Source organism: Sinocyclocheilus grahami, unplaced genomic scaffold, assembly GCF_001515645.1.
Source record: "Sinocyclocheilus grahami isolate Dianchi unplaced genomic scaffold, SAMN03320097.WGS_v1.1 scaffold1358.1, whole genome shotgun sequence".
NCBI classification, from domain to species: domain Eukaryota; kingdom Metazoa; phylum Chordata; class Actinopteri; order Cypriniformes; family Cyprinidae; genus Sinocyclocheilus; species Sinocyclocheilus grahami.
Genome location: NW_015506537.1, coordinates 180,544 through 205,082, shown reverse-complemented (window position 1 = coordinate 205,082; position 24,539 = coordinate 180,544). Strand labels below are relative to the sequence as shown.

At 38.7% G+C, this 24,539-nt stretch overlaps 2 protein-coding genes across 3 annotated transcripts in view; one reads left to right on the top strand and one right to left on the bottom strand.

Moving 5' to 3' along the window:
- The window catches only part of LOC107569559 (gastrula zinc finger protein XlCGF8.2DB-like), a 23,972-nt gene extending 21,019 nt beyond the window's left edge, over positions 1 to 2,953 (bottom strand). Inside the window, exons 1-2 of the mRNA XM_016255676.1 lie at positions 2,941 to 2,953; positions 1,287 to 1,298 (exon numbers count right to left, since the gene is read on the bottom strand). The gene's annotated coding sequence lies outside the window, so the exon portion shown is untranslated. The remainder of the gene's footprint in view (positions 1 to 1,286; positions 1,299 to 2,940) is intronic.
- A 9,281-nt stretch (positions 2,954 to 12,234) lies between these two features.
- Positions 12,235 to 20,268, top strand: LOC107569554 (gastrula zinc finger protein XlCGF8.2DB-like). Of its 2 annotated transcripts, XM_016255669.1 has the most exons (3): positions 12,235 to 12,309; positions 12,943 to 13,097; positions 18,681 to 20,268. In XM_016255669.1, the coding sequence occupies exons 2-3, from the start codon at positions 13,013 to 13,015 to the stop codon at positions 19,838 to 19,840; spliced, it is 1,245 nt and encodes a 414-aa protein (XP_016111155.1). In that variant the 5' UTR covers positions 12,235 to 12,309; positions 12,943 to 13,012; the 3' UTR covers positions 19,841 to 20,268. The 2 variants fall into 2 exon arrangements, with proteins under 2 accessions (XP_016111155.1, XP_016111156.1); XM_016255670.1 differs by lacking the exon at positions 12,943 to 13,097 and having other exon boundaries at positions 12,264 to 12,286.
- Positions 20,269 to 24,539: the final 4,271 nt, after the last annotated feature.

Genomic DNA, 24,539 nt, shown 5'->3' with positions numbered 1-24,539 from the left:
GTGTATATAGTATGGGACGTCCCGTATAAGAACTGACCATTCTTTTTTCTACTTATTAGAAATAAGGTCTTTATAGCCTTCTAAAGTGTAATATTATCCTTTGAAAATTATAGTAATACAGAACAGTCAAAGAAAACAATAAATTACACAAATATTAAAGCAGAAGGGCAAAAAAAATCCTTAAAAATTTCATTATATCTCAATTCTGGGCGTCTAGATGAAAAGCGCTCTGAAAGTGCGTTCCCTCTGTGTTGTTCCTGCTATTACCGTAATTATAGTAATACATGTGCACCGTAATTTCACTCGTGGCTGGCTTGACCGTGTTTTTCTGAAGTGCGGCTGCCTTGACCGCAGTGAAAGACATTACCGGTGAGACCGATCTGAACTATTTTCTCTCCTTTTTTGTATATAATACACGGTTGAGACATAGAGAGACTTTACACATGCACACAGTCACACACTGAAGAATTGTATTATTTCGTCTTGGTTGTACCTGCTGTTAATATTGCTTGGATATTGGATATTGGCTTGTGAGATTTCTTTGATACACTAGTTCGTCCTCCCCTTGTTTTATTTGTGTAGTTCCCTCGCTTTGTGGGGAATTGTTACAGTGGTATTTAGTATACATTTTCAAGTGCACTGAAGTACTACTAAAGTATAAATATACTTTTAATTAGTGTATTTATAGTGTATACCTTTTATAATTTTATTAGCACAAAAAAAAAGAATGTACTACAAATGTACTTGCTTGTATTTTTGCTAAGTATTTTTTAGTGCATTCAAGTGTACTTTATTGTTTACTTAAGATGGTTCATCATAAACGCCATCATCTACCATAACAACTTGGCTTAACTAATATTTGGAATGCTTTTCATTGGCATTGGAGCCTCCTAATGATACATTTTGAATTAGAATGATAAATTAATGAATTCATCAAACTTTCAAAGCTGATCCAACATACGTTCAACATTGAAATGTCAGTCTCAACCAAGATGATGGTTTAATGAGAACTCAACATTTGATCAATGTCACCTTGCTATCTGTGCGCTTTCCCAGCATGCTCCAACTGTTTTTGCATGAAAGGTCTTAATGAATTTGATCAAAATAAAAGCCTACCTGTTACTTTCAGTGACTGTATCACAGCTTCTTTCTTTATCCGTTCACTTGTGGTATGACTTCAATGTATAAAAAAAGAGAGAAAAATATATTCAGAGAGAAAAAAAATAGGAATAGCACAGGAAGGATCTAAGACTATATATATATTAGAGTCTTTAGACACCGTACACTTTATCTGCCAACTTTAAACACGTACTGAGCCCAACTGGAAAAGACCTGGACCGGTTGGGCATGATCAGTTGTCACAAGCAAATTACATTCATAATCAGACTGACAGTTGTTTAGTGTGTTCGTGGCTTTACAGTTTTCCTAAAAATGGATTATCAAAACTTCCAAAAATCCCACAGAAGTACATTGATGGAATGTTTAAATAAGCCAAGACTGTTCAAGCTACAGCTATCCTAAATTCTAATGTAAACACACTGAAGCCCTTTAAAATGCATGCATACTTCAATTCTATCTAATATATATCTAAAGCTGCATCCAAAAGCTGAAATTTTCAGAGAGCAAGGGTGAATGGTTGTTTTCCTAAGGAATGGTTCATCCACAGGGTTCCCCTCAGGGATGTGTCCTTTCTCCACTCGTGTATATTTTAGATACTGGTGAACGCAGAACAGGCATGATAACAGATTTATCTTAAGATCTGCAGAAGATTCAGCTATTGTCAGCCTAATACGTGCCCCCAAAAATGATCATAGCCCTGTGGTAGATGATTTTGTCCAGTGGTGTGACAGTCGATTCCTGCAAATAATTGCTCAGTAGAGTCACTCTACCTACCAATACAACTGCCAGGTAGTCAGAAAAGCTTGACAAATTTTAACAGTTTGTTCTTAACCTCTTTATTTTAAGTTTTAGTTTTAACCCTCAGGTTTAGATTCCCCTCCATCAGGAGTAAGAGGTACAGACATTCAATCATTTTCACGGCTATTTCTCTGTTAAATTCAAGCATGGAGGAACGGGATAGCAGATAGTGGTGATGTTGTCTGGACCTGTTGTTGTCTTGAGTTGTTATATTGTGTGTTTTTTTATATTGTTTTGCATTTTTAAAGTTATTTTAATGTATTTTAAATTGCCTTGTTTGTATGTGTCATGAATCCGGTCCATGAACTTCCGTCTGCTTACCATCAGAGGTCACCCTTTCCATTACATTGACTCTCCCACTACACAAACTGTTGCATATCATCCCGAACTACATATCCCATCATTCATTGCACTGATTGCACACAGAACTGATTGCACACAGCTGTTTCATATTACTCACTCACTATTTAACACTCACTCAAACAACCATTCTCTGCCGAATATTGTATGCGCTTATCGCAAGCAGTGATAGCTACTTTACAGAGCCCTCGTTAGTTTCCCAGCCCAGCCCAGCCCAGTCTAGCCTAGCCTAGTCTTGCCTTGTCTGTTTTCCCGGTTTCTGATCTTTGCCTGTTTTCCTGGATTTATCCCCTCTAGTCTCGCCCTTGATTCTGTTCTTCGTTAGTTGACCTACGTTAGACCTAGGATTATTCTTGTGTCTTGCCCGCCGTATACCTGTTTGCCATTGTTCGACCCTGCCTGTGTTTCTGACCTCTTCTGCTTAAATAAAAGGCTTGCACATGGATCCGCACGTCTCGCATCTTGTCAGCCCCGTTACAGTATGTATGCTGGTCTTGCTGTAAAACCAATTGCCCTGGTGCTGCTCTCCTGAAATTGGATTGGAGAAACAAAGCTTTTCGAAACTCTGATATTCCAGTTGCCTCGCAAAATGACCACGCCACATGCTGATAACACCTGCTGGTCAAAACAGCATAAATGCACAGACCCAACTTGTATAAAGACCTTTTACAAACCAATTACAAATATTTTTATGAAAATTTAAGTCCCATTCTCTTAAATTTAGAAGATTTTTTAAAACTTATCTTTATAGTTATTGTTCTTGGTGTGAACAGGCCTAAAGACATGCAGTATAGTTGTCTGTACTTTCTAAATAATTTTAGAATTAGCTCATATCTTTTTGTATTGTGGATTGTAATAAGCTGTGTGTTTCTCTTTTAATAGCGATACCATTGTTTCTCCATTATCACTGACCTTCTGACCTATATATAGACATAACAAATGATGACCTAGACAGAATTGTAGAAATGCAGAACCCCATACCCCAACTCTTGCTACCGAATGAAGCATGGCCACATGAGCTCAAATAATTGACCATTTCTGTTGTCTATGGTCAGAGAATTATACAGGTAAGCTTAAGAACTGTTAATTAAAATTTGCAATTTCTCTCATTTGTTATACTAGTTGAAAGAGTGTGTGAATCTCTACGGATATTTGAGCTGATACTGCCCATTATGTGTTTTACTTCTAAGCAAAATGAACTGAGAAGCTCTTTTATAATTCCCTCAGACAGTGCAATGCCAGTGGGTCAAGTAAGAGAGAACAAAAGGCTTATTGTTCTTACTGGATTTCATATGATAGATAAGGCTCTACACCTTTTTGTACTGGGAGGATTGAAGGATCAAGTAATCAAAAGACTATGGACTACAGTGCCTATAAATTTGGAAGGAGATGAAGAAGAACATCTGACTGCAGTGTAAATTTTTCTCAGAGCTGCTGTATGACATGCTTGACATGGCTATAAGTTAAATTTGCATTCTGAAGCCATTTGAAACAATTATGATGCAGCCTCTGGTGTTTATCAACACAATAAATGTGGTTCCTCATGCCTGTCTTGAAGCCATCAAATGTATAAGCCATATCTGCCAAGCCAAGAAGCTTCAAGAACCAGTGCACCACAACCTGTTTCCATCAGGGAACATGCTTCTCAGTTAGATCAAGGAATTTAAATTTGATTTTGGGAGAGGATGCTATGTTTGGTGACAGAGACCCAGGAATCATCATAACATTAGAAAGAGAATATAGACTATGTTCAGACTATCATCAAAATATGCTTTTTTTTGCACATCCAAGATTAGTTTTTTGAAGTCTGGACAGCAAAAAAAAAAAAAATATTTTGAAACAATTATGATGCAGCCTCTGGTGTTTATCAACACAATAAATGTGGTTCCTCATGCCTGTCTTGAAGCCATCAAATGTATAAGCCATATCTGCCAAGCCAAGAAGCTTCAAGAACCAGTGCACCACAACCTGTTTCCATCAGGGAACATGCTTCTCAGTTAGATCAAGGAATTTAAATTTGATTTTGGGAGAGGATGCTATGTTTGGTGACAGAGACCCAGGAATCATCATAACATTAGAAAGAGAATATAGACTATGTTCAGACTATCATCAAAATATGCTTTTTTTGCACATCCAAGATTAGTTTTTTGAAGTCTGGACAGCAAAAAAATAAATAAAGATATGAAATCTGTCCCCCCAAATATGATTTAAAACACATTTGGAGGTGGTTTGAAATGTTATTTCAATCAGATTTTTACAGATGTGTCTCAGTCTGGTTGCTCTGGCTGCTCAAATCAGATTTCAGATTGTCTTTTGTGTCACTCTTAACACAACATACATTGATAGCATCAAAACCAGTGATGGAAATGCCAGAAGACACCATGGCACTACAGCACGGAACATCACAATATACACCAGTCTCCTCCGTTGCGAGTTGCGCTCCTCCGAGTTTTTCTTGTGTGATGGAGTTCTGCACCGTAACTCGACAAGGCAATTATTTGGAGAGTGTGATGATGTTAGGTGGCATAAACATTGGTATGTAAATGCCACAAAGGCCATGAGTTGTTTATAAAGTAACATTTTTGCTCAGTTAGTGGGAATTAGAAGCTTTTTTTCATTTTTGTTGTGCTTTGTACTATAGGTTTTTTTATTTTTATTTTTATTTATTACAAGGTGCAGCGTTAAGGATTGACTACTTTAACAAGACTGCTTACAAGTAGTGGTCGATTTGGCATTTTTCAAATATCGACATCAGCCGATAAGTTTTTCTGTTTGGCACACAGCGCTCACTTTACCTTTGCTCACTTTGCTGTCGCCGTTAAAGTGTTCTAAGGCTGGGTACACTATGTGATTTCAGCAAAGTTTTTGTTAAATACCAAATGTAACATGTAACACAGTAAGATTTTGCTGTGTACTGATGAAATTATTGCAGGTCTTATTTTATTATTTCACCACCTCTTCAATCTGATAAAAAATTTATTTGGATCAAGCTCAATTGGATTGATTGAAGTGTTTACATGACCGTTTTTCAGATTACTAATGGGTGCATGTAAATTTAGCTTGATAGCACACTTCTCTCCAGTGTTATTACATGATTGCTATGGTGTTTCCTGTCTTTGAAACTCATTCCACACTGACGACATGTAAAACATATTAATGTGAGCATTAATGGCTATTCATCTGTAAAACACTTTCCACACTGAGAACATGTGTAAGGCTTCTCTCAGTTGTGAAGTCTTGTGTGAGTCCTAAGGCTTGCTTTATGTTTAAAACTGTTTTCACACTGATGACATCTAAAGCAGTTCTCACTTGAGTGAACCCTCATGTGTTGATTTTCCACACTGAACACAAACAAATGGCTTCTCTCCAGTATGAATGTCCATGTGAGCCTTAAGAGATTATTTTGGTGAAAAGCTCTTCCCACACAGTTTGCAGGTGTGAGGGTTTTCTCCAGTGGGAATTCTCATGTGGGAATCAAGGGATGGTTTATAACCGAATCTCTTTCCACACTGAAATACTGATATTAGTACTATGTTGTATGAGTGTGATAACGTTTAGGAAATGCAGGAAAAGATTGTACATTTTGTTAATAACATTTCAGCCTAACACTACACAAAAACCCTGCTCTCTGTATGTTGGGTATTATACCAGAAGATGTGTGCCTTTCCCAACAACAAAGGCAATGGTGCCATCTAAGGCCATGTCCATACATACACAGGTATTACGGAGTTTTTCCTTCCTCCATTTAAAAAAAAAATCTCCGTCCACATTAAAACGCAAACGCATGCTATGAAGCACTGTCAAGAGCATGCCAAACTAAAAGGTGGCGATATAATCTCAACCGTAAAGCCATGTTGGCCAATCAGAAGCCTGAAAAAGTTTCCAGTAGGCAGAGATAACAGCACATGCTCCGACGTCACAAGCCAAAAACTCCGGTTTTGCTGTCTACATGATAACACTGAAACCGGAGTTTTTGTTAACTAAAAATGTTGATAAAATGTTAACTAATAATTGTTATGGAATTGTTAATGTCTCTGACTGTTATATGTTGTGTTTAAACATTTTTTTTAAAAACCGCTCACAGTTCAAAAGATTTCATTGACTAATCATACTTCAGTGTTGTTGTTCCATACTTGAAGAAACATTTATTGCCAGACAACTCGTCAGGGATGCAGGGAAGCCTTTATTATTATTTTCTAACTCTGCCAAAAATCACTTTAAATGTTCACTTTCATTCATGAAGAAGTCAGGAAAAAATCGTCTCCTGGTGGAAAACAAAGACTTAAGATGAAAATTACATGAAATTGCCATTATATCCAGTAGATGGCAGCAGAGGATCACCCATTAGCTCACTTGCCATTTCAACTCCCTAGTTTTTCTCACGTCTTGCTTCTAGATTTATTATAAAATGACTATGAAGTATAGCAAGTGCAGGAAGTCACAAAGTCTCTTGTCATTTAGAAATAAATAAATAAATAAGCCCAGACACCAACAGCCTAGAAGGGTTAATTATTTAAATACTTAACTAGTTAACTACAAATTAAGTTAATTATCAATGCTAAAATAATTAAATAAAGCATTAAATATTTTGGCTTTTTTATTTTTAGATTTAATTAAAAAACTAAATTTTTCAAACATGGCCTAAAAAAGGACTGTGACGAGTGGGGCAGGGCTGAGAGCCGTGGGAGCAGAGTGAGGCCGGTGGAGTAATTGATAATGAGCGACACCTGCGCCACTCACTGGTCTCAAGTCCCACGGAGGAGATCCGGAAGGATAAAAGTAGGAGCGACGACAGTGCAAGACAAGAGAGGACCAGGCCTGGACTATTTATGTTGTTTTGGTTCTGTTTATGCGCGGCAGTCATCCGTGAAGGGCTGTCGCGCTATTTTCAGTTTTGTGTTTATTTTATTACTAAAGTTATGTTTAAATGTTCGCTGGTTCCCGCCTCCTTCTTCCCGATCTACGAACGTTGTTACATTGGTGCCGAAACCCGGCAATGTAATCTCGCTGTAGTATTGTTGCCGCCGCAGCCATGTCGTGAAGGCGCTGTGTGCTTCGTTGTGAAAGCGAAACTACTTGTTTGGCCTTCCAAAAGAGGACGATATCGCTTCGTCATGCCTGGAGCTGATCCGTGCTGGTCGCTGAGGAAATACTTCAACTTCGAGCTGTCGATCGCCAGATCGGCTTTCACTGTGGACGAAGCGGAGTCCAGCCCGGGCTCGTCACATGTGGTTGCCGCAGGAATCACAATATGGTAAGGGACGTAACATTTCCGTCACAAGCTTGAGGTATTCGGCCAATCACAACGTACTGGATAGCTGGCCAATCACAGCACACCTCGCTTTTTCAGACCAATGAGCTTTGCTTGGCACTTCCTGGGGCTGATCCGTGCTGGTCGCTGAGGAAATACTTCAACTTCGAGCTGTCGATCGCCAGATCGGCTTTCACTGTGGACGAAGCGGAGTCCAGCCCGGGCTCGTCACATGTGGTTGCCGCAGGAATCACAATATGGTAAGGGACGTAACATTTCCGTCACAAGCTTGAGGTATTCGGCCAATCACAACGTACTGGATAGCTGGCCAATCACAGCACACCTCGCTTTTTCAGACCAATGAGCTTTGTAAAAATCGACGCGTTTCAGAAAGGCGGGGCATAGAGGAGAAACAATAATGTACAGTATGTGGAAAATAATGTGTTTTTTGAACCTTAAACCGCATAAACACATTTCAATACACCAAATAATGTTATTTTTAGCAGCATCATATGACCCCTTTAATGCTTCTTCAAAAATAGATATAAAATGCCTAAAAAAATTTTATATTTTAAAAATATATCTAAGTGAAGAGCTGTTAGCACAAACAATAATAAAACCAGAAACAGACTTTCACTATAGCGCTCCCGCTCCAAGTCCCGCTCGTGTGACAATAGAGATGACACCGCGTCTAGGACAATGGTGCGATCCTCTTCCAGTGGCCTTCCATGCACATCTTTTCAAAATGTCACCAAGCACCAACTAACGGTCAATGTCAGCGAGAAATTACAACTAGCAAAATAAGAGAAAAATGAAAAGAATTCAGAGCAGCATATCAGCATATTTTACAGGACCATCACAAAAAAAAATCCTAGAAATTCTGAGAATGAGACTATAGGAGCTACTGTTTTAAGCAAAGAGGGAAACCCCCATGATGACGCTAATGTAATGAACGATCCAGGCTTACATGCTAATGATGTGTCTTCTCAGGCTACGGTTGGGGGCTGCATTGATCCGGAACGCTTTGCAAAATAGAGAGAGGGTCGAGAGTGGCTTGCTGTTACCACAGAGGGGTCAATTCAGTGTACAGCTTGCTCTGACATTAAAGATTTAGGACCGTATACAAAAGAGAGGCTTCACATTGACTCTACATTCATTAATGGCATAAAAGCCAAGTAAACATGCAAAGTGCCAGTCCCATGTGAAATGCATAGAAATTTTGCAGAGAAGACAAGAAACCACAATTGAAAAAGCAGTGCAGCGTTGTGGAGAAAACATAATAAGAAGAGTTTAAAAGTGACTAAGAATTGCATGCGCACAGACTATATTATCTGCCAAAACGACCTCTCATTTAAAATCCAGCCCAGCTGGTAGAACTGCAACAGCTCAACGGTGTAAACCTGGGAAACGTGCTTCATTCTGGCAATGCTTGTTGTAATATGCTCATGTTTATTGGAGAAAAAATGACAGCTCAGTTAGTGGACTTCATCAAAAAGTCATCTGATAAATTCAGTATTCTCATTGATGAGAGCGCAGCTGTGTCAAATAAAACATGCCTGATCATCTACATTAGAATTCCCTATGAAGGTGAAATTCGCAACTTCTTCTTTCAACTTGTTGAACTGCAGTCGTGCACTGAGGCAGCCATCTGTAACATCCTGTTAAAAAGTCTTGATCGCAGGGCATCTCTGAAGACATGTTGCGCTCGCGGCTTGTTGGCTTTGCAACTAATGGGGCTGCTGCTATGATGGGCCGATACAGAGGAGCGGCCACACTCCTGCGTGAAAAGATTAACCCCAACCTCACAGCCATTCACTGTATGAATCACAAGTTAGAACTTGCAGTCCATGATGCTGTAAAACATATTACAGATGCAAGTCATTTTCAGATGTTCAGTGCACTCATTTTTCTCTCAAAGCCACAAATATATGAGAGAGTTTGAGTCTGCAGCTTCCGACTTGGGGATACATGCTCGCAGGATAGGAAAAGTGTTCGACGTGCGCTGGCTGTCCTCATTCTTCACGTCTGTCGAGACGAGAGCATCCTATATGGGGGATGACAAACTTCTCACGACTCTTAGTGTCGAGGCCACATCCAGTCCCATTCTCCTCAAAGAATTCCTCGAATTTAAGTGTCATCGGAGAGAATCTGCGAACACAACAATCTGTCTCGATTTGAGTAGCCTTGATGAACAGCTTTAGAGAATTTGATGTTCGAGATATGAGCTGTACTTGCATAAGTGAAGTAGCTGCCTGAGAGGTGTTTCAAAGATGGCTGCCGAGCGAAATGACTTGCCTTAAAGTTTTTGTCGCTAGAGGGCGCATATTCAAAACAAACAAGAAACAAAGGCGTAGTTTGATGACGCCGGGACTGAGTGTGGAATCATGGAAGTTGTCATCTTCATCCCCACAGCCGATGCAATCCGACGGGACTCAGGCAGAAATCATGTTAATTGATGAGCTAATACATTAAAGACTTATTAAGGTCACTGTAGTATGAAGCAGGGTGGGGCTAAAAGTCGGGGAAGCGAAACGAGGCCAATGAAGTGATTGCTAATGAACGACGAGCGCGATGCACGGCTCGATAGCAGCAGAGCTTTTATTATGCCACAGTCGACCACTTCTGCTTCTTCCGGGCATGCGTATGTGGGGAAAAAACAGCGCTGTTTTATACTAGATACATTTGAGTGTATTGAAAGTTCCATTATAATGCTCCTCTGTGCGTTTGTCACCTGTGTAATAAAATGCATAACATTAAAGTGTCTTTGGTGTTTCCATGTTTTCAACAAAATAAAACCTGAACAATTTGAGGGTGTATGACGTCATTGACAGGTGACACAATGACACTATGGACACGGTCTGTGTCACTAGTTAAAATTGCTTATTTCTCTGGATTTAAACATTCTTCGAAACATTTGGGATAATGTAAGTACACAAGTCAGCAAAATATATAACACTGTTCTAGTGGTTTTGGGATATTTTGATAAAAAAAATCTTACATATTGTGCCTTTAAAAGGTATTTGGTATTAGTGACAAACAATCTGTTTTTATTACAGTTTAGTTACTCAGTTGACCTGACTTTTTCAAAATTCTGGCCTGATGTTTGGTCCACCCTTTATCTCCATCATCATCCTGACACTTTTAGCAACCGGTCCAAGTCTTTGTATGGGGGGGTCACCATGAGTAGCCATCCAAGTACCATGATTTTTCTACAGGTCCAGTTGTTCCTTCTTCTTTGTCTTGGCAGTACTGGAGGTAATAACATCATTTAAGTCGACAGCATTGTTGAATTGTACCCTGAGCTGGAGTTACCTTCTCTAAAACTGCAGATGGCCATGTTTAGTACATTATATAAACACAAAATGTACACAGAAATGGTTAATATTTTTTGAAGAATATGATACCTGGGGTTTGTGGACTCTTCAAGCAAGTGGAGACACTGGTCCTCTTATTGCTTGTGGTTTCTGCATCATCAGCTGAGGCAGTGAGAAACTTCAGTGCTCTTCAGACATGGCAGCGATACCATAGAAGAATCCCTCATGTTTGCAGGGTAGGACAGTGACATGTCTTCTATTTTACTCCTGGCTTTCCTTTTGTCACCTTCTGGTGGTAAGGAACACATTGCCCAAGATGAGGATAAGGGAGGCAATAGAATATACTGTGCTAGCGAGCTGTTATGCGTCATGTATTTAGGTTTTATGTTTCTAATGTGTTTACCTCGTTTCAGTCTAACTGAACGCATTGTGCTGGATAGACAACTCATTCCATGTCAGGCAAAGTCCTCCCTTGCTGTTTTCAATGAACTTCAAAACACATTTTGCCTTTAGCATGTCATACCCTCAACTGCTTACAAGCAGTGTTTACATTCATGCAGACAATGATCTACAAGATTGCCTTTGGCACAGTTCATGAAACCTGATGTAAATAAACAGCTGCATATTGATTTGATGTTGGTGGGACACAGAATCTGATTGTTTGATACTATTGCTGGTGTTTGTAACTGCTGCTCGACTGACAAGAAGACAGAGATGCTGTCGGTCTTTGATGGATCGGATCATATTAAGCTCTTCTTCTGTCTCCACTGCCCTCTCACTTGTTCTACTTACATTTATCTTCTACTGATTCTTGAAAGATCATTATTTATTATTTTTTTTAGAAATACCTTTATTGAGGTATCTTAGACTCAAATGAACTTCATGCAATCCACTTAATATTAGAAAAATACACTAACTTTTATATACATTTTATTACCGACACATGCATGAACTTTATTAATTCATACTCTTTTTAACACTTTTTTTTTTTTTTTACTCATACATCACATCTGAAACTATTCACACACACACACACACACACACACACACATGTTGGGTTTCCATGTTTTATGGGGACATTCCAAAGATGTAATGATTTTTATACTGTACAAGCTGTATTTTCTATCCCCTCACAGAAAACGTTTTGCATTTTTAGATTTTCAAAAAAAGGTAATTCTGTATGATTTATAACCAAGAAATGTCCCCACAAGGTGAACATTTACTGGTACTATACTTGTGGGGTAAATAGACTTACATTTCAGATTCAAAATAGACTTAGAAAATCTACTTTTTTTATTGGATTGAAGTGAATTTAAAAAAACTAGATGGCTAACTTTGTACGACTAGTCAGTTTGTGCAATCGGCTGCAGGACTTTTATTTTGGTCTGGCGATGTGACGTCATAAGTTGTGCATCTGCATCTGTTGTGATTCGACTGAAGAAAGGTTAACGTTGTTAAGCTTTAAAGGTGAATATAGCATTTGGAAATAATATTGTAACACTGTCGTTATTTTGTGTGCGAAAAAAGCATCCACACATGACTAACAGAAAAGGTGCGTCTCATTTCGCTCACGATATTGTGAATCAGTTTATCATAAACACGAATTCGGTCACTGCAAGTTAGTGATGAGAGAAACTGAACTTTTCGAAACTCAATTGAATCAAAATAATTCACTGTTTCGAAGCGCTCGTGTAAATGCAGCGAGAACAACAAACATGTGTAACGGCAGCTTTATCAAATCAATAGAAATGTGTTCATAAAAGTGCAATCTATCAAATATAACCTACAAATCCTTAAATACCAAAAAATGCATTGCAGTGCCTAAATATGAAACTTTTGCAGTTTGTTATTAAATACCAATATAAATAATTAGATTTTAATTGTCTGTATACTTGTTGTTTTATTAATGCGTAGTGCAAGTTTGGAGGTCTTTTTTTTTTTTTTTTGTCTTCTCAGGTGATGTAAGTCCATTAACTCTCACTCTGACTGACTCCCTTACTAGTGTGCTGGCTACTGAACTACAGGGAGCTGATTGAGACACACCCAGAGAATTAGTTTGGATTTATGTGTCTTTCTGTTAATTATCCTCATCTTAAACAGGACAGAGTGTCCAAACACAGAGAGAACCTCCTGCTGAAGCAACTGAGACTCGTGACACACTATTATAAAGATGGCGTTTATTAAAGAGGAGAGCGAAGACGTGAAGATTGAAGAAACATTCAGAGTCAAACAAGAAGATGCTGAGGAACAAACAGGTTGGTTTTCATTCTCGAAAGTTAAAGTCAGTCATTTAGTAATTCACTTATTAAAATATTGAACTCTACAGAAATAAAGACATAAAAATAGCACAGAAGTTTTTTCCGTTCAGCCAAAACAAATAATCCAGTTTCATTTGAGTTTAAGGAAATCGTTCATGAATATTTTTCACAACTGCAACAAGAGAAACTTGTCGTACAAAATCTTTTAATCTGTTCAGACTGCCGTCACTTTTCAAAATCAAAACGTTATCTCTACTTATCACAGGGGATAAAAATTTATAATTATATAAATAAAATAAAAGTATGTTGCCTTCACGTGAAAGGATTCATACATTTTCACCTACAAGTGCAGGGCTCGAAATTAACTTTTTTACTTGGTAGCACTGGTGCTCCCAACTTCAAAAATTTAGGAGCACTCACCAAAAATGTATGAGCATCACAACTACAAATTATATATTAACAGATTTTATCCTTACATTCTTAACTTTAATGCAGATTTTGTATTGGTTAATATTAGCTGTCAATCACCCAGTCACTGCTTTCCGCTAACTACCGCGAGAAAAAGAAAGGGCTGAAGAAGAGAGAAAATGAAAAGAACACTGACAGATTTCTTTTGTAAACAACCTAAAGTTAAGTTCTTCTTTGCCGAGGGTTAGGATGGTGTATGCGGTGTTAAATTTTACTTTCAGCTCTGCCAGTTGCACCGAACGTGCGATATTGACAAAAAATGATCTCTCGATATTTTCTGGGATTTTATCGATAACAATAATTTGACTGAGTGTTACTGTGCTGATATCTTAAGGACTACAGTGGACAGCTGACTCCTACAATTTTCTCTTCTCTATCTGTGTGGTGGTCAGTTCACAGCAGTGACAGAAATGAATCTTTTTCCAATAAGTTTAAATAGATTTTTACCTTTTATGGTCATTTTTACCTTAAAGCCATCTTTTCTAAAAGTGTGCATTATCATTTGAGTCAAATTCTTATATTTAATCAGTCAATTATAATAAGACATTTGGGCTGTTATCAAGCAAATTCATCTTTGCAATGCAGAGGAAACACAGAAGCTGCATCTGAAATGGCATTTAGATGCATTTACATTAGGGCTGCACGATAAATCGCAATCGATGTTTAATGCGCATCTTGTCAGAAAGCCAGTTCTGTAATCAGCGGTAAATCTCCATCACCTGCGGGCTTTCACATTGAGCAGCATTAACTACACAGAGCCGTTGTTCACTGACGAGCTACGCAAAAAATCACACGAATATGAACGTGGTTTTGCGCAGCTTGTCAGTGAACAACGGCTCTGTGTAGTAAATGCTGCTCAATGTGAAAGCCCGCAGGTGATGGAGATTTACCGCTGAGTACAGAACCGTCTTTACTGACAAGATGCACAATAAATATCGCATGCGATTTATCGTGCAGCCCTAATTTACACACTGATTAATGCAGGACATGAATGCATTTAGCCTGCAGTTACACATGCATAAATAATATTTTAATATTGTAAACATAAAACGTTGAATACTGATATTTGAAATATTTGAAACTTTAAATGTGAAATTAAAACCGCCAGCAGGTGGCAGCAAGTCACTGTTAATAAGTGAGTCATTGCGATTGAACCGAATCATTTAACGAATGATTCATTCGGGAACGAAATGCCCTCATGCTGCTCAGAGACGCAAAACAGCGCTGTGACTGCTTGGAATTGTTTTTGTTGGCGAAATAGAGCAAAAACAGGCGATATCGTGTCTAAAACGTAAGTCTCTTAATATTAACTTCTTTTTTTATTGAACAGTTGTATAAAATCAATATCACATTTGTAATCATGATGATTTTTGGAAGAAACGGCACTCTTCTTGTGATACTGATTAAATATATCAGGGATAGGCAACGTCGGAGTGCCGCTGTCCTGTAGAGTTTAGCTCTAATCCTAATCAAACACACCTGAACAAGCTAATCAAGGTCTTCAGGATTACTAAGGCTACAGACAAGTGAGGTTTTTTTTCAGGGTTGGAGCTAAACTCTGCAGGACATCGGCACTCCAGGACTGACGTTGCCTACCCCTGAACGATATGAAATGATGTAAAGGCCCCATATCTTGAATTTTGTGATGCATTTTAATAGACTGAATCATGCCGTGAAAGAACGCACTCTAAATGCGCACGCGCACTAATCTAACCTAATAGACTTCTCATCATGTATGCGTGCACTCTCATTCTGATTCTGATCCTTGTCTTTATTTTTCATATTGCCTGTGCATAATTTTGCTGGCTTCTGCAGCAGATCACACTATAAATAAATGCACAATCACTTACTTTATGTCCTCCGGGTTTACTTCCGTATGACAGTGCGCTGCGGAAGTGTTGCCAAATCCAGTTTCCCAGCGGAATTTGGCTACTTTTTCCACTGTTGCCGTGGGTTGTTTTTCAACTTCGTGGGTTGACACGACCCCACTAACGTGATGTTTACCTCCCTGAACATGGTTGGGCTAGTTTGGGACTAGTTTTGAGAAACAATTGGGTGGATTTTGTTGGGAAAATCTGTTCGTATAATTCTTTTGCGCATGGGGGTCAGTTCAGAACCATGATCTGTTCATACTGTAAATCTGATATTGGCCACATTTATAACAACAATCAACGGAATTGAGCACTAAGGCTCGCAGTGTGAATGTAGCCTATTACACTCAAGGCTCAAGCATATGTCACTATGTGACCATTTTGGTATATTTTCTTGACTCTATTATCCAGCTGGCACTGTGAAAATCTACTAGTGCTTAAGTCTGTCTTAACTTATTTATAAAAATAATACAAATTGATCCTGACAGTAGACAATTTGGCAACTAGACGACTTTAGGCAAGATACAGCTTATTATGGTAATGTACTGATTTCCTTCAGCAAACTGCCCAGCAGCTTTTCGAAAGCGTGAAAAGGGAGAATTTGAACAGAGAATTACAGAACGCAACAGGTTAGAGAGTTTGGAGTGCAAAATATCATTACAAAAACATGGCAAAGAATGAGTTTACAGCAGAAGAGGTTCTTATGATGATTATTGATGAGACATGGGAGAAGGAAGTGAGACTTTTCAGACCAGCATCTTGGCATGTGTGGTGTGTGTGCATTTGTATGTGTGCATGTGTCTGTGTGAGCAAAAAAAGTCTCCTGAGAGAATTGTGAAACCCAGTGTCGCAAAAAGACTTGTATATATGTTAGGGCTGTACAAAAAAATCAAATGCGATTTTCATGCGCATCTCGTCAGTAAAGCCGCTCCTGTGATTAGTAGTAAATCTCCAGCACGTGCTTTCAGATGGAGCGGCATTTACTACACAGAGCCGTAGTTCACTGACAAGCTACGCAAAATCGCATTCAAAATCGCAGGCGATGCATTGCCGATTATGAATGTGGTTTTGTGTATCTTGTCAGTGAACTACAGCTCTGTGTAGTAAATGCCGCTCCATCTGAAAGTATATGTACTATAGTCCAGTTTTCGAGTTTGAATTGTTAGATTCTTTCTTTCATACTATGTCTACTATGTCTAAACCGCTGACTGCAAAAATGAGTACACCCCTAAGTGAAAATGTCCAAATTGGGCCCAAAGTGTCAATATTTTGCGCGCCCACCATTGTTTTCCAGCACTGCCTTAACCCTCTTGGGGGTGGAGTTCACCAGAGCTTCACAGGTTGCCACTGGAGTCCTCTTCCACTCCTCCATGACGACATCACGGAGCTGGTGGATGTTAGAGACCTTGCGCTCCTCCACCTTCCGTTTGAGGATGCCCATGCTTGGCCATTCCATCACCCTTGGCAGTGGTCGTCTTGGAGGTGTGTTTGGGGTCGTTATCATGTTGGAATACGGCCCTGCGGCCCAGTCTCCGAAGGGAGGGGATCATGCTCTGCTTCAGTATGTCACAGTGTAAAGGACTGCCAATTTGTTCAACCGAATATATGAAGTCTGACATGGTTCCAGTAATCCATGTCCTTAGTCTGCTTGTCTTCAGCCGACAGCCATGCAGACCAATTTGATGCAGTGTGCGGCATATGGTCTGAGCACTGACAGGCTGACCCCCCACCCCTTCAACCTCTGCATTAATGCTGGCAGCACTCATACGTCTTTTTCCCAAACACAACCGCTGGATATGACGCTGAGCACATGCACTCACCTTCTTTGGTCGACCATGGCGAGGCCTGTTCTGAGTGGAACCTGTCCTGTTAAACCGCTGTATGGTCTTGGCCACTGTGCTGCAGCTCAGTGTCAGGGTCTTGGCAATCTTCTTATAGCCTACGGCATCGTTATGTAGAGCAACGATTCTTTTTTTCAGATCCTCAGAGAGTTCTTTGCCATGAGTTGACACTTTGGGCCCAATTTGGACATTTTTACTTAGGGGTGTACTCACTTTTGTGGCCAGCGGTTTAGACATTAATGGCTGTGTGTTGAGTTATTTTGAGGGGACAGCAAATTTACACTGTTATGCAAGCTGTACACTCACTATTTTACATTGTAGCAAAGTGTCATTTCTTCAGTGCTGTCACATGAAAAGATATAATAAAATATCTACAAAAATGTGAAGGGTGTACTTAGTTCTGTGAGATACTGTATGTATATATATATATATATATATATATATATATTTATATGTCTACTTGAATGTCAACGGATTAAACATTTACGGAAACATCAGTTAAGGAGCATTGACCATCATTTCAGTGGGGTAGCAACACACAGTACATGTTGGCATTCATGGTTCCCTCAATGAACTGTAGCTCCCCAGTGCCGGCAGCACTCATGCAGACCCAGACCATGACACTCCCACCACCATGCTTGACTGTAGGCAAGACACACTTGTCTTTGTACTCCTCATCTGGTTGCCGCCACACGCTTGACACCATCTGAACCAAATAAGTTTATCTTGGTCTCATCAGACCACAGGACATGGTTCCAGTAATCCATGTCCTTAGTCTGCTTGTCTTCAGCCGACAGCCATGCAGACCAATTTGATGCAGTGTGCGGCATATGGTCTGAGCACTGACAGGCTGACCCCCCACCCCTTCAACCTCTGCATTAATGCTGGCAGCACTCATACGTCTTTTTCCCAAACACAACCGCTGGATATGACGCTGAGTATATATATATATATATATATATTTATATAATTTTTTTCTAGTTCTTAAAAAGGTCCAAACCGTAATTCATATCATGTTTATAATGTTTTGTGCTATGGCGGGGCTTAAATCCTGACTAACGTTTTAGACATTAATTAAACATTTGGGATATTAATTAATGAAAAATATTTGTTTATACTAAACCAGTTCTCATGGGCCAAAATGTGTTTTTATAATGGGTTTCATAACTGCCAGATTTATTTGACTTTTTCTTAAGAAAGCAAGAGTTTGCAATATTGAGAAGAGTTTCGTAAAATTATACCTTCAGATTATACCTCTTTCAGGAGTTTAGTGCATGTAGAATCTAGCATACATGTTGTTAGTCTCGTTGCTTTAATTCTTTTATGTTGGTTTTGATGCTGCTTTTCTGTTGTTTTGTTCCATTAAACTAAGGTTTACTTGTAATTGTCTTTCACCTTAGACCAGAAGGCACTGAACAAGGAGAGTCAAGAACTGAGTGAAATGGAAGAGAAAAATGAGAAACATCATGATTTCTTGACTGGAGAAAAAGCCACACATACTAACCAGACCTCCTCACGAAAAAGAGCTAAGACCAAATCTAGGAGTAATTTCACCTGTCGTCAGTGTAAAAAAAGATTCACCCAGAAACCAAATCTCAAAGTCCATATGAGAATTCACACGGGTGAGAAGCCTTTCATCTGCGAACAGTGTGGAAAGAGTTTCACCGTAAAAGCAAACCTTGAAATCCACATGAGAATTCACACTGGAGAGAAGCCTTTCACATGCTTACAATGTGGACAGAGCTTTACACATAAAGGAACCCTCAATGGCCACATGAAAACTCACACTGGCGAGAGACCTTTCACCTGCAAGTTCTGTGGGAAGAGATTTGCACGAAAAGAAAGTCTTAAGATTCACATGAGATCTCACACTGGAGAGAAGCCATTTGTTTGTGATCAGTGTGGAAAGAGGTTGAGATGTAAAGAAACTCTAAATTACCACATGAGGATTCACTCAGGAGAGAATTGTTTTAAATGTCTTCAGTGTGGAAAGAGTTTCCCTGAAAAGAAGAGCCTTAAAAATCATTTACTAACTCATACCAAAGAGAAGCCTTTCACCTGCCAACAGTGTGGAAAGAGTTTCCAAATCAAGAAAACCCTGAAATCTCACATGAAAATTCACACCGGAGAGAAGCCTTTCACCTGCCAACAGTGTGGAAAGAGTTTCAGACATAAAGTTAGCCTTAAGATTCACATGACCATTCACACTGGAGAGAAGCCATTCACATGTGATCAGTGTGGAAAGTGTTTTAGACATAAACTAACCCTTAATTACCACATGAGGATTCACTTAAAAGAAAACTCTTTTAAATGCCATCAGTGTGGAAGCAGTTTCACAGACCGTAAACATCTAAAGAATCATATAGAAACTCACATCGGAGAGAAGCCTTTCATGTGCCATCACTGTGGAAGGGCTTTCCCAAGGAAACCAAACCTTGAGGTTCACATAAGAATTCACACTGGCGAGAAGCCTTTTACCTGCACTCAGTGTGGAAAGTGTTTCACGGTTAAAGGAAGCCTGAAGAGTCACATGAGAGTTCACACTGGAAAGAAGTCTTAACCCCAGAGTACATTTTGTTTTTAGAAGTACGCAATAGGGTTGTGTGCGGTGTGCAGCCTGATTTTTGTAAGCATGTGTTCCCTGTAAGGGCAGTGCAAAAATGTGCAACAAACTAACCGATAAGCAACAATACAACAACAATGGAGACAGACTTGAAACATTCAATTTTGGAAATTTTGGAAATTACAGTGTTTTGAGTGTGACAATAGGTTTAGACAAAGGAGAATTTTCAAAAATAACTGGACATTCACTCTGGAGGAGAGCAAATTGATTGTGATCAGTGTCAAAAAATAAATAATCTTTTGCCATCACACTTACAGATACAGTACACCTAAAAATGCAGTTATGATTTGACTTCGGAATTAAATTATTACGATTGTTCAATGTTACTTGATTAATTTTAGTGAGAGAATGTACGGGTGGATTATGCCAACATGAACACTAGGGTTGGGTACCGTTCACATTTTAACTGGTACGGTATCGGTACCTGAATTTCGGTGCCGGTACCCAACGGTACCTTTTTTCGGTACTTTACTCTAATTACAAAAATTTATTTCAGTGAAAAAATGTCCAAAAGTCTCAATTTCAACATTTTGAACAATAGGGCCCTATAAAATTTTTCTTTCTTTCTTTCTTTTTTCCCCCCAGAAATTCTTGTTTTAATTTTTCTGAAAATCAAGTGAAGGAATTAAACATTTATTTTAAATCAAATGAAAATTAAACCCTTTTATTTTTTGTTTACTGTTGAAATTAATACATGGAAGAAAAATTGTGTGAATATTCCTTTAAAACATTTTTAATAGGCTAATAATTGTATAATTTTTTTCTACAATTAAGTGATTAATCTGGTTGTAATATTTATTTTTATCGTTTAATTGTTTTATTTAAATTTGATAGAAAATGGAATATTTAAATATGTACATTATACTGTACAAAAGTAATACAAGAATAATATATTTCTGTTACATGTTAAATCGTACTTTTATTTTGACAGGTTGCCATGAAGTTTCTCTGTGTATACAGTATGATGATGCTAGTTTTCTCAAATGAAACGGTAAAATTCTTGCGAAGTGACTCTCACAGCACCTCTGGAGATTAAGGTTTTGTGTTCATGCTGTCATATAGTGAGACGCAGAGGCTGAAAATCACCATGAGCGTCATGCGTGCTTCAGTATTTGTGTAGTAAACAAAACCGCGTTTCCGCCATTCATACATACAGAGGCAAGCGGAACATGCAGGATTCATATTTAAACCGTCTTTTTGCATTTTAATATTCACAGACACTAGTTTATATCGAGATTCGAATTAAGTGGCTACTTTTGATTTATTCGTCCAAAATTGATGAATTCCGTGGCATTCTGCACTATAGAGTAAATTACGTTTTTATGAATGGACTCCGCGATCCCATCCGCGTTTTCGCAGACACCATATGGCCCTAGAAATGTAACCACACTTCAGAACATTTCGGCTTGACCTGTGTGTTGTTTGAATGAGTTGCAGGGGTGACATCACGTCACATCACTCTTTCTCTCTCTGTAGCGTATGTGCCCAGATGCGTTCTCAGGTACCGAAATTTGGCACCGATTGATTTAACGTGAATCGGTACTCGGTAGTACCGACGCAATTCGGTCGGTACCCTTAAAAGTACAGAGTTCAGTACCCAACCCTAATGAACACATTTATTTACAATCCAGAAACAAATCATAGGTATCAGAAGTATCAAGTCACCATACTCCTTACAAACCTTATCCAGCATGCACAGCATGATTATTAATGTCTAGCTATAAGCGCAGTGACATAATCAAGATTCTATTTTGTCAGAATAAACACACTAATGTATGATCCACTAGCTTTTCAGCTATCTATCAACTAGGTACAAAGATTTTATATGCTAAAAGATCTCCCTTCAAATCCAGAGTCTCATGATGCTGATATTCAAAACAGTACAATGAACAGTGTACCGCATAAATGTTTTTTTTTTCTCGAAAAGTCCAAAGACAGACACTGTCCCATTTGCATTGGTGATTATCAGAGATGTTTCTCTGATTTACTTATTACCATCAAACATAAGCCAATTTACTGTGATTGCATGTTGTATGCTATCAATCCCCCAAAATTTCTTATATTTGCTGTAATGTAGTCCATATTTTTCACTTCAAAGACAGGACTCGATTCCTTCTCATGTACAAAAATGGGATGCTCAGAACCAACTTCATAACTTTCAAAAAGCTGATTAGGGTTCACAAGTGACTTTACTTTTTTTTAAGTTAAATTGAGGACTTCTGCTTAAAGAAAAAGAAAGAAAGAAAGAATAAAAGAAAAAACTCAGTTTTGACTCAAATCTTATGCATATATACCTTATCAAATGGCCCAGAGTAAGAATTTAAGCAGGGAGAACCATGTAATGTTGCTTAGGAATTACATTGTTCTCAGGGGAAAAAGTTCAGTCAATGGTCAAAGTCTTAATACACTTTAAAAAATAATATCTCAAGGTGCTCCTTATTTGTGAATCACACTCATTGTCCTCACGGTCAAAAGTGACCGGACAACTGTATTGTAACCTCTTATTTTTTCGTTTGAATTTTGAGAGGGTTTTGTGGTAATAAATATCTATGCAGTAATTAATATCGATTTGTTCCCATTGAAAATATTTCAAAAAATTTTAAATTATTTATATATATATATATATATATATTTTTATTTTTTATTTTATTTTTTTAATTAATGCAGTATTTCAGATTAAAATAGAGACTCAGCCATTCAAATCCAATTTTGGAAGGCAGATTTGTGCCATCTGGTTTTAAAAAACAAACAAAACAAAAACAACAACAACATGTAATGGCATGGTGTAACCACTAGATGCCTGTATAGCTCTCTATAGAGCAGCTTGTGAATTGCCTAGTTGTTTTTAGTCATAATTGATTCAACATTTTTATTAGGTGGAAGAGTTGAATATATATATCTCTAGTTTTAGATTTTTTTTTGGTTAGAAATAGTGATTTGAAGTGTTAGTTTTTGCATTATGAAAATAATAATTTTACTGATATCTGGACGTACGTCACTATTCTTTCCGCAACCGCTGATGAAATCGGCCGTGTTTTCTCTGCATTAGGCTGTTTTGAACTTACTGTTTGAATTCGTTTACTGGATCCTTGGACTTTGGGAGTTTACCAGTTTAAATTGATGTGATCGCAAAAGCCTGCTTCTTTTAATTTTAAGATATTTTTGTTATAAAGTACTGATTCAAATTAGTAATCAATAATGAATTATTATTCTACTACTCTGCGCACCTCCCCTGGCATGCTCTCGCGCATCACACACTCCGCTTTCATTCATTCACGTGATTGGTCGAGATGAGAGGTGATCCCGCCTGGGTAGTGGGATTTATATAGTGTCCTTTCTAATCATAATATGGGATCATATAATTACCCAGACACTGATGTTTTTACTCTGAGTACCGACAACATGTCAGAAGTGCCGGTACGCACAAAAAAGTGCAGGTAGTCTAAAAGCTAAAATATAGAAGCGCGTACCGGCCCACTTCAAGCACTGCTCGGGAGGCATCTTGGGCACCTTTTCCTCTTGGCTGAGGAACTAGCCAAGGAAGAACCTGCCATGGAGGGACCTGGTCTGGAGGGGCGAGCCATGGAGGGACCAGCTGCTTCTTCGTCGTCTTCCTGCAAGTTTTCTCGAGAAGCAGAGAGGCTGGTGTGCGTGGGCCATACTGCCTTGATTTTACATAGGGGGACACCAGCGCTTTCCCTAGCTCCTCTAGAAAAAAACCTCCTCTTGTAGTTTGGGGCACTTTGTTTCCATGTGGGATCAATTTCCCTCCATAGCACGAACGCATTATAAGCATATTATAGAAGAGTGCCATCGGCCAGCGCGCAGTCTTCCTCCCACATGAATATGTTGCAACAATCTGAAATATTGCACACACATTCACAATCACAATAATACTAATAAAAATAATAAATAGAAAGTAGCAAATACCTTGTCAAGAGTGTCCACTCTACTTTTGGTTTTGTTATAATCCAAAATCATTTGAGGTTTCCTTTCCTCTCGCTTGCTGATTGTTGCCTCTTTGTGGACGGTGCTCATGAGAAGCACATTTTAATTTTTTTAGCACAGTATGACACAATGGTATGTGTCTCTAAAAGCAAACAGCGACGAAAATCGAGACCTGCCTCAGATTTGTCAAGGCGCTTGGAAGCTCCGGCTTGTTCCTGAGCACTGTTCCAAGCATTTAAAAAATTTTTTAAGGAGCTCTGTGCCAAGAGCATATAATATAAAAAATTGTCACATGTGACAATATGTCCTTGCAGGCCATGCGTCATTTCAAATTACTACTCGCTTGCCCAGGTTTATCTCAGGCTGTGCTCCTGCAGGTTTGCCTGTGTATACATGCATATTCTAGCAGTAGCTTTTTTTGGCATCACAGGCAGCCCTGAGCCCGTATTTATCAAGCTTCTCAAAGTGCCATTTTAGTCTTAAGTGCTGAGAATTCATCAAATTTACTCCTACTTTCAAACTTAAGTATAAAAGCAAGTTATCAAATTTCTTAAAGCTAAGAATCGCTCTTATTCTCCCAGTTGTTTAAGACTGCTCGAGAGGTCTCTCAAGTGGTTAGGAGTTGCCAGTAGGGGTTTGTGATGGTGCTGAGGGGACAGAGAAAGTGAGTGAATCTTTCAGGAGGGGA